At 46.6% G+C, this 15654-nt stretch overlaps 1 protein-coding gene across 3 annotated transcripts in view; it reads left to right on the forward strand.

The window, feature by feature from the left end:
- Positions 1 to 2626: 2626 nt before the first annotated feature.
- Positions 2627 to 15654, forward strand: part of LOC137427570 (CD9 antigen) — a 49729-nt gene continuing 36701 nt past the window's right edge. Inside the window, exons 1-3 of one of the 3 annotated variants that reach the window (XM_068117163.2) lie at positions 2627 to 2799; positions 4767 to 4835; positions 11190 to 11275. In XM_068117163.2, coding sequence (XP_067973264.2) covers positions 11224 to 11275 — 52 coding nt within the window. In that variant the 5' untranslated portion in view covers positions 2627 to 2799; positions 4767 to 4835; positions 11190 to 11223. The remainder of the gene's footprint in view (positions 2800 to 4766; positions 4836 to 11189; positions 11276 to 15654) is intronic. The other 2 variants (XM_068117162.2, XM_068117164.2) reach the window with 2 other exon arrangements.

Below are 15654 nucleotides of genomic sequence, written 5' to 3' on the forward strand. Positions count from 1 at the left end.
GGGAGTGGGGGCAGGGGGAGGGTAGGGAGGGATGAGGACTTGGGATTGGGGATGTGGAGTTGACTGGGGATTGGAGGGGAGGGGAAGAGTTGGAGTTTGGAGGGGAAGAGTTGAGGACTTGGGGTTTAAAGGGGAAGGGGTGAGCACTTTGGGTTGGATGGATGGGGAGGGGGAGGGGAAGAGTTGGAGTTGGGAGGGGAAGAGTTGAGGACTTGGGGTTTGGAGGGGAAGGGTGAGCACTTGGGGTTGGATGGGGAGGGGGAGGGGAAGAGTTGAGGACTTGGGGTTTGGAGGGGAAGGGTGAGCACTTGGGGTTGGATGGGGAGGGGGAGGGGAAGAGTTGAGGACTTGGGGTTTGGAGGGGAAGGGGTGAGCACTTGGGGTTGGATGGGGAGGGGGAGGGGAATAGATGAGGACTTGGGGTTGGGTGGGGAAGAATTGAGGACTTGGGGTTGGGTGGGGAAGAGTTGAGGACTTGGGGTTGGGTGGGGAAGAGTAGAGGACTTGGGGTTGGGTGGGGAAGAGTTGAGGACTTGGGGTTTGGAGGGGAAGGGTGAGCACTTGGGGTTGGATGGGGAGGGGGAGGGGAAGAGTTGAGGACTTGGGGTTTGGAGGGGAAGGGGTGAGCACTTGGGGTTGGATGGGGAGGGGGAGGGGAATAGATGAGGACTTGGGGTTGGGTGGGGAAGAATTGAGGACTTGGGGTTGGGTGGGGAAGAGTTGAGGACTTGGGGTTGGGTGGGGAAGAGTAGAGGACTTGGGGTTGGGTGGGGAAGAGTTGAGGACTTGGGGTTTGGAGGGGAAGGGTGAGCACTTGGGGTTGGATGGATGGGGCGGGGGAGGGGGAGGGGGAGGGGAAGAGTTGAGGACTTGGGGTTTGGAGGGGGAGGGGTGAGCACATGGGGGTTGGATGGGGAGGAGGAGGGGAATAGTTGAGGACTTGGGGTTGGGTGGGGAAAAATTGAGGACTTGGGGTTGAGTGGGGAAGAGTTGAGGACTTGGGGTTGGGTGGGGAAGAGTTGAGGACTTGGGGTTGGGTGGGGAAGAGTTGAGGACTTGGGGTTGGGTGGGGAAGAGTTGAGGACTTGGGGTTGGGTGGGGAAGAGTTGAGGACTTGGGGTTTGGAGGGGAAGGGTGAGCACTTGGGGTTGGATGGATATGGAGGGGGAGGGGAAGTTTGAGTTGGGTGGGGAAGAGTTGGAGTTGGGAGGGGAAGAGTTGAGCACTTGGGGTTGGATGGGGAGGGGGAGGGGAAGAGTTGAAGACTTGTGGTTTGGAGGGGAAGGGGTGAGCACTTGGGGTTGGATGGGGAGGAGGAGGGGAATAGTTGAGGACTTGGGGTTGAGTGGGGAAGAGTTGAGGACTTGGGGTTGGGTGGGGAAGAGTTGAGGACTTGGGGTTGGGTGGGGAAGAGTTGAGGACTTTGGGTTGGATGGAGGGGGAGGGGAAGAGTTGGAGTTGGGTGGGGAAGAGTTGAGGACTTGGGGTTGGATGGAGGGAGAGGGGAAGAGTTGGAGTTGGTTGGGGAAGAGTTGGAGTTGGGTGGGGTTGGGTGGGGAAGAGTTGGAGTTGGTTGGGGAAGAGTTGGAGTTGGGTGGGGAAGAGTTGAGGACTTGGGGTTGGATGGAGGGAGAGGGGAAGAGTTGGAGTTGGGTGGGGAAGAGTTGAGGACTTGGGGTTGGATGGAGGGAGAGGGGAAGAGTTGGAGTTGGTTGGGGAAGAGTTGGAGTTGGGTGGGGAAGAGTTGAGGACTTGGGGTTGGATGGAGGGAGAGGGGAAGAGTTGGAGTTGGGTGGGGTTGGGTGGGGAAGAGTTGGAGTTGGTTGGGGAAGAGTTGGAGTTGGGTGGGGAAGAGTTGAGGACTTGGGGTTGGATGGAGGGAGAGGGGAAGAGTTGGAGTTGGGTGGGGAAGAGTTAAAGTTGGTTGGGGAAGAGTTGGAGTTGGGTGGGGAAGAGTTGAGGACTTGGGGTTGGATGGAGGGAGAGGGGAAGAGTTGGAGTTGGGTGGGGAAGAGTTGAGGACTTGGGGTTGGATGGAGGGAGAGGGGAAGAGTTGGAGTTGGTTGGGGAAGAGTTGGAGTTGAGTGGGGAAGAGTTGGAGTTGGGTGGGGAAGAGTTGAGGACTTGGGGTTGGATGGAGGGAGAGGGGAAGAGTTGGAGTTGGGTGGGGAAGAGTTGAGGACCTGGGGTTTGCATTGTACTTACACAATTACTTGCTATTCCAAACATGGACAAAGCTCTATTTGTCACATTTCAATCGCGTTTATTGAGTTATGATACAGCACAAGCAGCGGTTACCGATACATTTACTGGTGTGGAACACGAAAATACATTTTGGGGACAAGCACATTCGGAATTGGGATTGAGCACGCCCAAAATACCCCAAAAAGACAACTCGAGCACAGGTCACGTGGTTCAAGTTCGAGGTCAAGCTGGCGTCTTCCCGCGCTATTCAAATCTCGCGAGACATTCACCTGTTTGCGATCTCAGCGGCAACAGCAGGGATTTTAACAGACTCGATGTGACGTAATGAAAGAAAAAAAGGAGAAATATTCAGTCACAGTCACACGGCCAAGAGTTCGGGATTGACACATTGGTTTATTTATTTTTCTATTTTCCACTTCCTGATTTCCTTCGTTTTGATGTATTTTTGGCCACATCCCGATCCCCATCTATTGTCGCTCTGGCGAATGATTACTGGGCGTGCGGCGTCATAATCATCTGCGGCTGCTTCGCTCCTTGGTCGTGGAAGACTCTCCTGAAACTCGATCTCCAAACGACATTTCTACAAATACAGCGGTGAGGACGTCTCTCTTACGTTTACTTATAACGTACATTGTTTGATGCAGGAATTATTTTGTCGAGCCCTTTTTAATTTTATATAAATCGGTAACTATCACGATACGTCTCATTGTGGGCAATTTGATGCGTCCTCCAAAAGTTTGGCTCGGCTTAAAATATATTGGTAATAAATGTAAAATAAGTATCTTTGGGTTATAGTTATCTATCTATAATTCCAGTAATCTCTGTACGTTTGTACGTTTGTACGTTTGTCTGTCTGTGACCGCTGTTTCTCGACAACCACGGGTCCGATATACTTTTAACTTGCCAGGTATATTGCTGGGGACCCGAGGATGTGCCTTTTCAAGGTTTCATATTAATCGGACAATTACTTACCGAGCTATGTCCAAAAAACGATTCAACCAATCAGAGAGCAGCGAACGATCGCGTGTGCCGAACGTGGCGGGCACACTCTGCCTCGGATGGCACATTTGAGAGCGTATTCATTTATTTCACGTTTGCAAACTATGTTGGCGTTAAACTATGTTTTACAACTAATAAAAACGAATTTGCGATTCATTCGCTTTCCTGCGCGTTTGTGCACGCGATGGCGATTTCTTTACCAAACTCCGGAAGCCGTTCGCTTTGGACCAAACCATTGCATGTAAATAGAGGGGGGGGATTGTCACCACTCGCAAGCCGTTCGCTTTGGACCAAACCATTTCATGTAAATAGAGGGGGGGGATATAATTTTAGATATAGATATAGTACGGGCATGCCCTAGTATGTACTAATGGAATGAAATATCAAATAAACAAGTATCTTAATAGGTTTGGAAAGAAAAACATGACAGGTATCTTCAACATTACAATTAAATGATGTCACTAATTAATAAGTATGCCGATGTTCGGGTTTTAATAATTATATTATATGAATTTATCATAAGTATGTTTAGGGTTTTAATATCGGCAGCCCTATACATCTGAAGATGCAAAAGGAGTAGTCTTCTTCTTCTGATATGCTAAAATTTAGTTCAATTTAATGCTTTAAATATCTTTGAAGAAAATGCTTTTAGAATCGATGTCTTCCAGAATGATTTATTGAATTCACTTCACAGCTGATTTATTATATACTGTTGCGGAACCCGGGTCTGTCGACGTACTAGGGGGGGGGGGGGGGGGGGTTTAAGGCCCAGGGTTATTGATGACGACCCGAATACCCTCAAGACCACGTGGCTGGGAAGACGAGGAATTGAACCCCTCACGTTCCCACGCCTTATTCCAATCAGGTGTGCCGAGCGGATGGCATGGTGTGGGTCGTGGCTGACCCCTCCATATTTTCGTTTTCTGCACGCATGATGTGTCCAAAGTATGACAGTTTCTGTTTTAGCATCAGGGCTTCTAATGTATATGGTGGTTTAATTTCGTCAAGCACTAATTTGTTCATTCTTGTTATGATCCATGGAATTAAAATGAATCTCCAACACCATATTTACCTCCACGACCAAAGGTGGATGGAGCTTATGTTTTCACCCCGTCTGTCCGGTTGTGAACAAAATATCTCAAAATGTTGTGGACGGATTTGGAAAAAACTTGGTGGACTAGTTGGGTGTCTGACGAGGACAAATTTTTTCGATTTTGGTGAAGATGTGAATTTGGATTCGGATATGAGAATTATTTAATTTTTAAAGTGAATCTTCACCATTGAGTGATAGGGCTAAAACCAATATATAGCAGGATATTTCAAAAAGTTATGGGCGGATTTGGACGAAACTTGGTGGACCGGTTGGATGTGTGTGACAAGGACTGATCGATTCAATTTTGGTGAAGATCCGGATCCGGATCCGGCTCGTAGAATTTTTAAAGTGATTCTTCAACATTGGGAGATGCGGCCAAAACTATACAAAGCAGGATATCTCAAAAAGCTGTGGACAGATGATTTTGATTAAATATGATTCTGTATTGTGATTTTCTGGTTTACTCTAGGATACAAAACGAAAACTGTTCACCTGGTGGAGGTATGCTCTCTACTGAGTGCCGTTCTAGTTAACAACTGTAAGTAGCCTTCCTTCCGTTTTCACTGTCCATGACTCACATCCATACATTGCAACAGGAAATACCAGGGCATTCAACAACCTCCTCTTGGTTTGTTTTGTCAAATCTTTTTCTTTCCACATCTTTGTCAGTCCTCACATTGCTGTTATCCCCAACATGAACCGTCAGTTAATTTTCCCTCCACATGATCCGGTCACTTCAATTTTAGAACCCAGGAAGATGAAACTTTCCACACTATTGTCTCAAAATCTGAACACATTAATCTTTTCTGTTGACAAGATTTGAGTCTTTTTAAAATTTAAATAAAGACGAGCTTTTACACTTTCCTTCTTCAATGTCTGCAGCAGTTTCATCAAGTTACCTTTACTTTCTACCAACAGACTGGTTATCATCAGCATACTGTAGGTTGTTGATACATCCTCCTCCAATCCCAACTCCAGCATCTATGTCATTCAAGTAATATGTTACGTCAAAATTATTATAACTACAAATTAATCGGTCAATTCCATCTCATGAATGAAAAATGAATGAATGATCGTTTTTTAAGGCCATTTTTCCCCGCTAGAGCGGGGGTTAGCCTTGTGGGTCCCATGACGATCATGGTTCCCTGTTTGAGGCAATGTTTTTATGGCCGGATGCCCTTCCTGGCGCCAACCCTTGGTCGCCTCTTACGATGCGCAGGGATACGGTGTACCTATTCTAAACCGGGGTACACACCGGATCATTCATCCCAGTAAGCTGGTACTCAATTTGCCGACCTCGGAAGGATGACAGGCTGAGTCAACCGCCCTGGTGTTAATTTAGCGATCGACCGGGTTTCGAACCCAGGATCCTAGGATCCCAAGCCGGCACCCTAACCGGTAAGATAACGGCATAATTTTTATATAATAATCTTACTATAATTCACCAAATGTCCGTCCGTCTGTCTGTCAGTCCGTTCGAAGGTACCGCAAAAACGGCTGAACCGATCGCAACGATATTTTGGGTGGGTAATCCTGGGATCCCCTCGAGTAAAATAGGGTATATTGTTTTTCCAATTTCAGCTTTGGCCTCCAGCATTCTCAGGTTTGGACTCCCGCATAACGTTATTTTCCCGGGTGCCGCACAAACGGCTGCACCGATTGTTGCACGGCTGCGCCGATCGGACTCGGTGACCCCAGACAAAGACCTTTTATAAGGACATGGGTTGAATCCCTGCTTGAGAGAATGCCAACCACCTCCCCGCCATCACGGTCATCTCTCCAACTCACAATCCCACGAGATATGCGGAAAGGACGACCCAAAACCAATTATCTTCTTTTTGATTCGTATATAAACATCATTAAAAGTAAATTCAGAATCATTGGAATCTCCCGCGATGAAGCTATCTCTGAGGGCCTTTCACTCACTCACCGCAGGCAGGTAGGTGGTCTTTCTGTCTTCTACCGACTCCTCTCCGGCCTTGCTCCCCCAGCTCTCTCTGTGCTCTATCCCCCAAATATTCCTACAGGTCGCACAAGATCTGCCAGCAAGCCTCTGATGGTTAAACTGCCAAAATCTCGGCTCTCTGCTCACCTTCACTCCTCTTTTCTCCCGCCTCTGGAACAAACTCCCACACTCCCTTCAATCCCACTCCTCCCTCCAGGTCTTTAAAACAGCTGTTCACCACCATCTCTTATCTTCCCCCATCCAAAACCTTGATCTTTTCTACCCCCACTAATTCACCCCAGATCCACCTTGTTTGTGATTCCAACTTCTTTCCTGGTAGTCCTGGCAGTGTCCATATGTTTTATGCCTCTCCCACCCCCTTTCCCATGCCTCCCCCCCAAAGCCCTCTCCCTCCCACAGATCTCTCGATGTCTCCATGTCTCTCGGTTCCTGCTCTCAAATGTTGTGTTTGTGTCCTTCCCCCTCTCTCCCCATCTTGTCTACCGCTCCCGATGCTTTTTGTTTTATGTGTCAGTTTGTCGGTTATGTGTCGGTTTGTCGGTTTGTCTTTCTGTGTGATAAATGTTCGCTCCTTCACGAGCCTCGATCTTGTATACAAAAAAAAAAATAAAAAAAAAATAAAAAAAAAATAATGACCTCGGCCAAAGTTCAAACGACGTGAGTTTAATCTCTACATGAGAGAATTCCACATAGCTATTTGGGCGGTGTATAAGCTATTAGATCGCTGTCTCCATCGATCTTGCCGAGGACGCAACACCTATCGGCTCAAAATCCTTTTAACTGTTGACATGGTAGTTTTTACAATGAAGGAAACATTAACAATGTTGTTAAAAGTTTATTTTGTGATCAATTTGTGATTGGAGTTATGTTGTTTGGAATGAAAAAAAGAGATATCGAGTTCAAGTGAATGACGACATGCTATGATGGTTTCTACTTTCTAAACGTGAACTTCGTGGATCGCCATATCCAGATTTGCCACGGATTCACGATCGATGTTTCTATACGTGAACGTACCCGTTTGTTTGCGAACGGGTACGTTTTTCATGGAAGTCTTTCACAAACTTGCTCTCCATGTCTGACGTGCGACTGAGGGTGCTACATGAATGTGGAATTTATTGGTTTCATGCTTTAGCATTCACCGTATCTGCATTGCCTGTTTGCTTCTGGCCTCCCACCCGTGCAAAGCACGGGTATCTCACTCGTACGCAAAATGTGCATGGTTAACTAAACAAACTACCTGCCGCAACCCGTCTCGATGGACCGGCGGCCCCACTCGCCACGGAGCGCAAAATTTCGATTTTCGTGCCGCGGTCGTCGTAATCTGTGATCGACTGAAATGTGCTGCAGTGGGTGATCTGCTATGATCTACATTGACTGAAATCTGCTGCGGTGATCTACTACAATATACTCCCGCGCCTTACGGGAGCAGCAAGGGAGTTGTTTTTGTTTTTTTCCAGACCAGTTGTACAACTTCTGGGAGTTTCATTTATTATTTAGTGATAACATCCAAGTTTCAGGTTATTCTGTCCAGCGGTTTTATTATATTAAGATTTTCATATAGAGATTCTTCTATCTTCTCTTCTCCTCCTCCTCCTCCTCCTCCTCCTCCTCCTCCTCCCCCTCCTTCTTCCTCCTCCTCCTCCCCCTCCTCATAATCTTCTTCTTCTTCTTCTATATAATAACATGTAAAAAGTGCATGGTTATCTACATAATATGCAAAATTAAGTGCATGGTTAACCAAAATATCTCAAATACCTTATTCAAAGAATCTAGGCCCCTTGATTTTTGAACGGGTGACTGCTATTAATGATAATAATATTAACACAGGGGCTGGCAGGATGGCCTTTAGCTATGCACACTCTCCTACAAGCTGTCTAGCCTTGGTTTGAATTACCATGGAAATATCGAAACTAGGGATCCCGTATGTGTTGAGTGCAACTCCCCGTGGTCTTTCCTCAACTGCCTCAATATATTGTTACTGTCGCGGTTAAGATGTTATTTTTTACCGAGCGGTTGGTATGACCGCGACCTAACAGTTCCCCCGATTCTTCCCCAACTCACCCGATTCACCCCCAACTTTGGCCGTATCGCACCGCAGCTGCCCAATCTGGAAAACTCTAAAACGACCGAATGCAAAGAGGAAAAGGAATAAGACGAGAAGACGGACAGAAGAGTAATTGGATTTATTATACACACAAGCAAAAAGAAAGCAGTCATGTTTATTTACAGACGAGATTAGATACACAGTGCAACGCTAGCTTACCTACAGTCTTAATTAACACAGGGACAGAACAAACAAAAGACAGACTCACACGGGGAATGATGACAGGAATTGGCTGGAAGGAGAGGATGGCTTGGAGTTGTATTGTGCAGCACGATCGGCGCGTTTAGCAGCCGCCGTTCCTTCGCGGCCCTGCTCAAAACCGCCGTCCAGGCCCCAAGCGGCTGTTGAGTGTTGTTGCTGCTGTGGCCGCCGCTGCTGCTGCTGCTGCTGCTGTGGACGTCGCGTGCTTTTCCAGGATTACAACAGGCTTTGTGCTTTCTGGGATGTCCTCTCCTTGGATGTTCTCTATGTTCTCTTGGTCCAATCACTCCTCACCACCGACAACTCAACGCAACCAACGCAACCACTGACCAAAACCACACAACTCAGCTCTGCTTCTTGGACCCTCTCTCTTCTCAACGGCTTGGGCTCCCTTTCGTCTGCCGGTAAAAGCTAATCTCCTTTGGACACGCCCTGCCTTGGGTTATATAGGCCCCGCCCTGCCTTGGGTTATATAGGCCCCGCCCCTCAACCTTTGCGAACCTCCCCGATCGCTCTTCCTCCACCCTCTCTAGCCAAACCCCTGGCTCATGGTTGGTCGAGTGGGGCTGGCTCACTCCTCCCCTCTATGACGAGGTGGAGACACGCCTTTCTTCTCCGACCCTGCCTCGTGGTCAATGGCGGTAATTGGAGCAGAGGTAGTTTCTAATCGACGAAAAGGGGGAATGGAGGTTTTGGGAATGGGAATGAAGGGAATCTATCTCTTTCACTTGGTGCAATGGAGTACTTCTATTAATGGGAGACACAGCCTTACCCTAAAACACAGAATAAGATATAACTATTGAACAGGGGTATTCTATGATTGGCTGTGGTGTGGATGCTTTATGGACTAATTATGGGATGCCCTTTGATCTTTACACAGCTCCGGAGGCAGGAGGCGCAGAATAACCAATAATAATAATTCACACAATCAAAAAATATACAGTCCTCATATCCGCAACAATATTGTCTCATCGAATGATAGATCACTGCAATAATTTACCAGTTGAGGCCTGTGGATGCTGAGGTAATCAATTATTTTAAAGGCAAAGTATATCAATATTTGGGACAAGTATGGGGCCTATACAAAAGTCTATCCAGAGAGACTACCAGCCCGAGTAATACGAACCGCCTTCGCTCTTTAGGTCTTTCCCGAGTTGCGGCAATGGAGTCATCGTAAGTCATCATAATTCATTAACTAAGGTAGTAGTTGTGCGTGCATTCACATTATCTAGGATTCCCTGGGTTTTTGTATTATTTCTCCCTCTCTTACTCTGCATTAGCAATTCTGGTGCAGAATCTGTAAACCAATTTTTTTTTTTTTTTGTATACAAGATCGAGGCTCGTGTAAGAGCTAACATTAATGACAAAAAAACAAATAAATAAACGGACACAAAAGAGGAAATAAAGGGAGCAGGAGTCAAGATGGGGAGAGAGGGGGAAGCACACAAGTACAACATTTGAGAGCAGGGACATCAGGAGATCTGTGGGAGGTAGAGGGCTTGGGGGGAGGAGGCGTGGGAAGAGGGGTGGGGGTGGGAGAGGTAAAAAACAAAAACACATGGACACAGCTAGGACTTCCAGGAAAGAAAGAAGTCGGTATTTCAGAAAAGTGGATCTGGGGTGAATCAACAGGGGTAGAAAAGATCAAGGTTTTGGAAGGGGGAAGATAAGAGATGGTGGTGAACAGCTGCTTTAAAGACCGGAGGGAGGAGTAGGATTGAAGAGAGTGAGGGAGTTTGTTCCAGAGGTGGGAGAAAAGAGGAATGAAAGAGTGAAGGTGAGCAGAGAGTCTTGATTTTGTCAGTTTCACCAGAAGAGGGTTGCTGGCAGATCTTGTGCAACCTGAAGGAGTACTTGGGGGACAGAGCACAGACAGGGCTGGGGGGGGGGGAGGGGGGGGGCTAGGCCAGAGAGGGGTCGGTAGAAGACAGAATGACAACCAACCTGCCTGCGGTGAGTGAGTGAAAGGCCCTCACAATCGGCTTCATCGCGGGAGATTCCAATGATTCTGAAAGCTTTGGTTTCAACAGCGTGAAGCCGAGCGAGGTGTGAGGCAGGAGCACCGGCCCATAGGGGAGAACAGTATTCCATTGAGCTGCGGATGAAAGCCTTGTATGTGGTGAGGAGCTCAGTAATGCCAAGGAAGGGCTTCGCACGACGGAGAATGCCCAGTCGGCAACTGGCTGTATAAATTTTGAATAATAATATAATATAATTTATATTATAACATAATATAATTTTGAATAACAATAATATAATTTCTGAATGGCTGTATAAAATTAATTGTTTGTATGATGCTATATTGGTGAGTCAATATGCATGAGCCCTTCACCCATCTAACACCATCCCTACCATGAAGCATGGTGGTGGCAGCGTCATGCCATGGGGATGTTTTTCAGTGGCAGGGATTGGGAGACATGTCATGATAGAGGGAACAATGAATGGAGCCAAATACACGCAAATCCTTGAGGAGAACCTGTTCAGAAATACATGTATGAATGTTAGGATTGACCCAGGAGTTTTTGGTTGCAACCTTTGTAGTTTCCTTTTCAATCTAATTGTAAGTTTATTTTGAAATTTTATTTTACTGTAATTGTGTTGTGTTTGGCATTGGCTTACAGTTCCGCTTGACAAGCAGACAACTTTGCCAGGAAAATGACCCTTTTGGATGATGTTTACGGAGGAGGATATTCAACCTTCTACATTGGTGAGAAAAGTTACTTGAACATGCCGTAACAAACAACAACAACAACAACAGGCATTTTTAGGCCATTTTCCTTGCTAGAGCGGGGGTTAGCCTTGCGGTCCCCATGACAATCTTCTCCATTTTGCCCTATTTTCTACATCTCCCCTTGTTAACCCCCTTGCCTGCATTTCTTCTTCCACCACCTTCAGCCAAGTCTTTCTCAGTCTTCCCCATCCTCTACTTCCTTCTACATTCATTTCCATCACTCTTCTCAACCAGTCACTTTCATCCTTTCTCAACACATGACAAAACCATCTCAACCTGTTTCTCTTCACATCATCCATCACTCCCATCATATTTCGCAATTCATCATTTGTCTTCCTCTCTCTCAATGATACTCCACACATCCACCGAACCATTCACATTTCCACCCTTTCCAGCCTTCGTTGCTGTTCTACGTTCATTACCCATGTCTCGCTCCCATAAATCATAACACTTCTCACACATGCAGCGTACACCTTTCCCTTCAGCTTCAACGACACTCCCCTCCTCGTCAGCACGCCACTCAGTTCCCGAAACTTCTCCCATGCACATCTCACTCGAGCAACCGTCGCCGAGTCTGATCCACCTTCTCCATTCAGCATGTCTCCTAGGTAGCAAAATGTTTTCACACCTTTCAGCTTCACGCCGTCTCCAAGATCCAACTCAACATTTCCTCCATCGGCAGCTCCCTCTGTGCACACCTTACACTTGAATGTAGCTGCCACACTTGTTAATGACCTCGCTCAGACATTTTTTTATGAACCCACTCAGCGCACATTGTACATTGAATGGAGTTCACTCCGACACCCTTCCTGCACACAGCACACGGCCACTTCCCAGTTCTTTCCATCTCACCACATGCTTTACCACTTGCCATCACTTTCAACTTTCCGATATTCACCTTCAGACCTTTTGTCTCCATACATTCCTTCCACTTGTTCATCTTCTCCTTCAGTCCATCCATACTCTCCCCAATCAACAAGAAATCATCTGCATACAACAACTCCCATGGTAAACCCTCCTTTACATTCCGAGCCCGTACCTCCATCACAGCTACAAATAGTAGTGGACTTAGTACCGACCCCTGATGCACTCCCACCTTCACCTCAAATTCACCACTGTTCCCGTCCTTCGTCCTTACAGCTGTGCGCGCTCTCTCGTGCATTGCCATCACTACTCTGATCAACCATTCCTCCACTCCTCACTTCCTCAATGCCCATGTCACTACTTCGTGTGGAACCCTATCGAATGCTCTCTCCAGATCAACAAACCCAAGAAACAATTTCTTCCTCTTCTCTATGTACTTCTCCTGCAATTGCCTTACAATAAAAAGTGTGTCTGTCGTTCCTCTTCTTGGCATAAATCCAAACTGCATTTCATCAATCTTCACTTTCTCCCTTATCCTCTTCTCCAACACCCTTTCCAATACCTTCATTCTATGCTTTAATAACTTTATCGCTCAAAACGAGCCACAGTCCATCAGGTCACCTTTCCCCTTGTATAGAGGGACGAGAGTACTCAGTTCCCAAGCCACTGGAATGCGGCCTTCTATCACCACCAGATTACAGATCTCTGTCATTCTCTTCACACCCCAACTTCCCGCTTCCTTCAACATATCTCCCACAACTCCCGTTGGCCCTCCCGCTTTTCTACCCTTCATTGCTTTTATCGCTTCCTCAACTTCCTTCTCAGTTATCTTCTCTGCCGGTCCTAAAACTGGGTTACTCTCTATGTTGCCATCCCATTCATTCTCTGCATTCAACAGCATTTCCATGAAGCTCTTCCATCTTCCTTTAATTCCATCTGGGTCCACAACGATTTGTCCCACTTCATTCTTCAAGCAACTCACCCCCATCACATCACATCTCTCTTTCGCTATCTGCTTTGCAATCCTGAATACCGCTCTCTGACCCTCTTCTGAATCCAAGTGTTCTCCCAACATTTTCCTCCATGCCTCCTGCGCCTTTGCTACCTCTTTCTTTGCAGCCTTCTTGGCTGCCTTATAACTTTCATGTTCTGCCTCTTCTGCTCCCCTACCCTTCGCCTTCTGCCACTCCTTGAACTTCTTCCTCTTCTCATCAATCCTCTTTCCAATTTCATCATCCCACCACCATGTTTCCGAGTGCCTCGGTGGTCCTTTAGTCCATCCAGATACCTCACCAACGGCTCCCAACAGACTATCTTTCATTGACTTCCAACCACTTTCAAGCTCAACCACATCATCCTCTACCATACTCAGCCTCTCTTTTAATGCCTCCCTCACTGTCACCTCTGGGAATTCCACACCTTCATTCTCGGTTGGTACTTCACCTGCCGGGCTCTCCTCGCACCTTTCACCCTTATGTCGCAGACAACCAAGTGGTGCTGTGAAACAGCCTCCTCCCCCGGAATCACCTTTGTGTCCCGGAGGTGCCCCCTATCTCGCCTACGCACCATCAGGTAGTCAACGGTTGTCGTCGACCCACCTGACATGTATGTAACAAGCTTATTATCCTCTTTCTGGAACTGAGTATTACAAATCAACAAAGCAGCTCCATCAGCAAACTCCAAAATCTTTTCACCATCTCCATTCCTCACACCATATCCGTAACCCCCATGAACTCCCTCAAAACCGTCTCTACTCCTTCCCACATGTCCATTTAGGTCTCCTCCTACCACAACAACTTCCTCATCTTTCACGTTTTCCATCGGCTTCTCTATTGCACACCAGAACTTGTCCTTCTCTTCATCGCTCCGACCAACCTGCAGAGCATATGACGTTCACCAAGAGCTTTCCAATTGTCATTTTCACCATCATCAACCTTTCACTCACTCTGGTCACACAAACCACACTGTCTACAAACTCCTCAGAAAACAGGACACCAACACCATGCATGCCTTCCGGGCACTCTTGCCACACAAACTTGTATTTCTGTCCCTGCCTTCCCTTCACCATTCTCACACCACTTCCCTTCCATCTCGTCTCCTGCACACAACATATGTCCACTCTTCTTCTGACCAATAATTCCACCACTTCTCCTGATCTCCCTGGCATTGTCCCTACATTCCATGTCCCAAACATCAGAAACCGATCTCCACGTCGGGCATCAGACGTTTCGTCGTCATAAATGGAGTTATTTCCACCCTTGTTCGATCGGGTTCCCCACCTTGATTTTTGACGAGAGGGGGTGAGGACCCCCACGGGGTACTTCGGGCTGTACCATGCCCATATGTAATTGTAATTGTCATGGTTACCTTTTTGAGGCAATGTTTTTATGGCCGGATGTCCTTCCTGACGCCAACCCTTTTAGTCGCCTCTTACGACACGCAGGGATACGGTGTACCTATTCTAAACCGGGGTACACACCAGGTCATGATGAATGCCACCCGCCATAGTTGGTATGTAATTTCTTTTTTCACAGTTAAGTCCTGGTTCCCTCGACGAAGTGTTTGAATTTGTCTTGTCATGCAATACACATGGATGTGTTTAGGTACCGATGTTACTACTCGCCAGGTTTTCACGTTAGACAAGCAAATTTTAAGAAAATCTTTTTTAATGAATAAAAAACAACCAAATTTTCCCCAAAAGAAGAAGAAGAAGAAGAAGAAGAAGAATGTTATGAAGAAGTTCTCTGGTTATCCGGTTTACTTCAAAGCCTGGTCAAAATGTTGCCGACAATAATCCATAACCTCTTTTTCCCAATCGTCCGTTTCCGCCCACTCCTTTCATTATCAATGCGACCGGTTCTGAAGTTTAATTTGTCCAATTATGTCAATTTGCCAATTTGCCGCCGCCAAGTCAGGTCGATGTTCTGGGAATTGCTTTAATCTCCCTTGCTGCCGTCAACTGAAGGGTACATAAGATGAAGCGATCCTGTTACGTCAGCCTCGTGGAAGCTTTTTTTCGTCCAAGAAAACCGTGCTCGATACAAGGACAATTTAACTGTTTTATTTACTTACTTTTAAAAAGCCCGTCAAAAATGATGGGTTGGAACAGTTTATCCACGGTTCAGCCATGTGAGCATGCCAAAGTCGGAAAGCCTCGGCCTAGTATCAGGTGTGCCTATATCTTTATTAGACATCATACGGATGTAAATGAACACTCATTTTACTCTTTTTATTTTTATTTTTTATTCCATACAGAATCGAGGCTAACACATTAAACATGAGAACATGCACAGACCCATAAAAACATACAATAAACGAGAAAAAGAGCAATCAGAGATTGCAAACCCTCGCCAGGATGTATTTTCAGTGGTTTTTAAGGCTTTTGTGTTAAAACAAATATGGCGGCCGAACCACGTGACCGATGACGTCATCATTTTTTTTTCCTCCACCAATTTATGCCTACATGACGTTCAAGAAATTTCTTCTTGATA

This window comes from Myxine glutinosa, chromosome 5 (assembly GCF_964187855.1).
Source record: "Myxine glutinosa chromosome 5, kmMyxGlut1.1, whole genome shotgun sequence".
NCBI lineage: Eukaryota > Metazoa > Chordata > Myxini > Myxiniformes > Myxinidae > Myxine > Myxine glutinosa.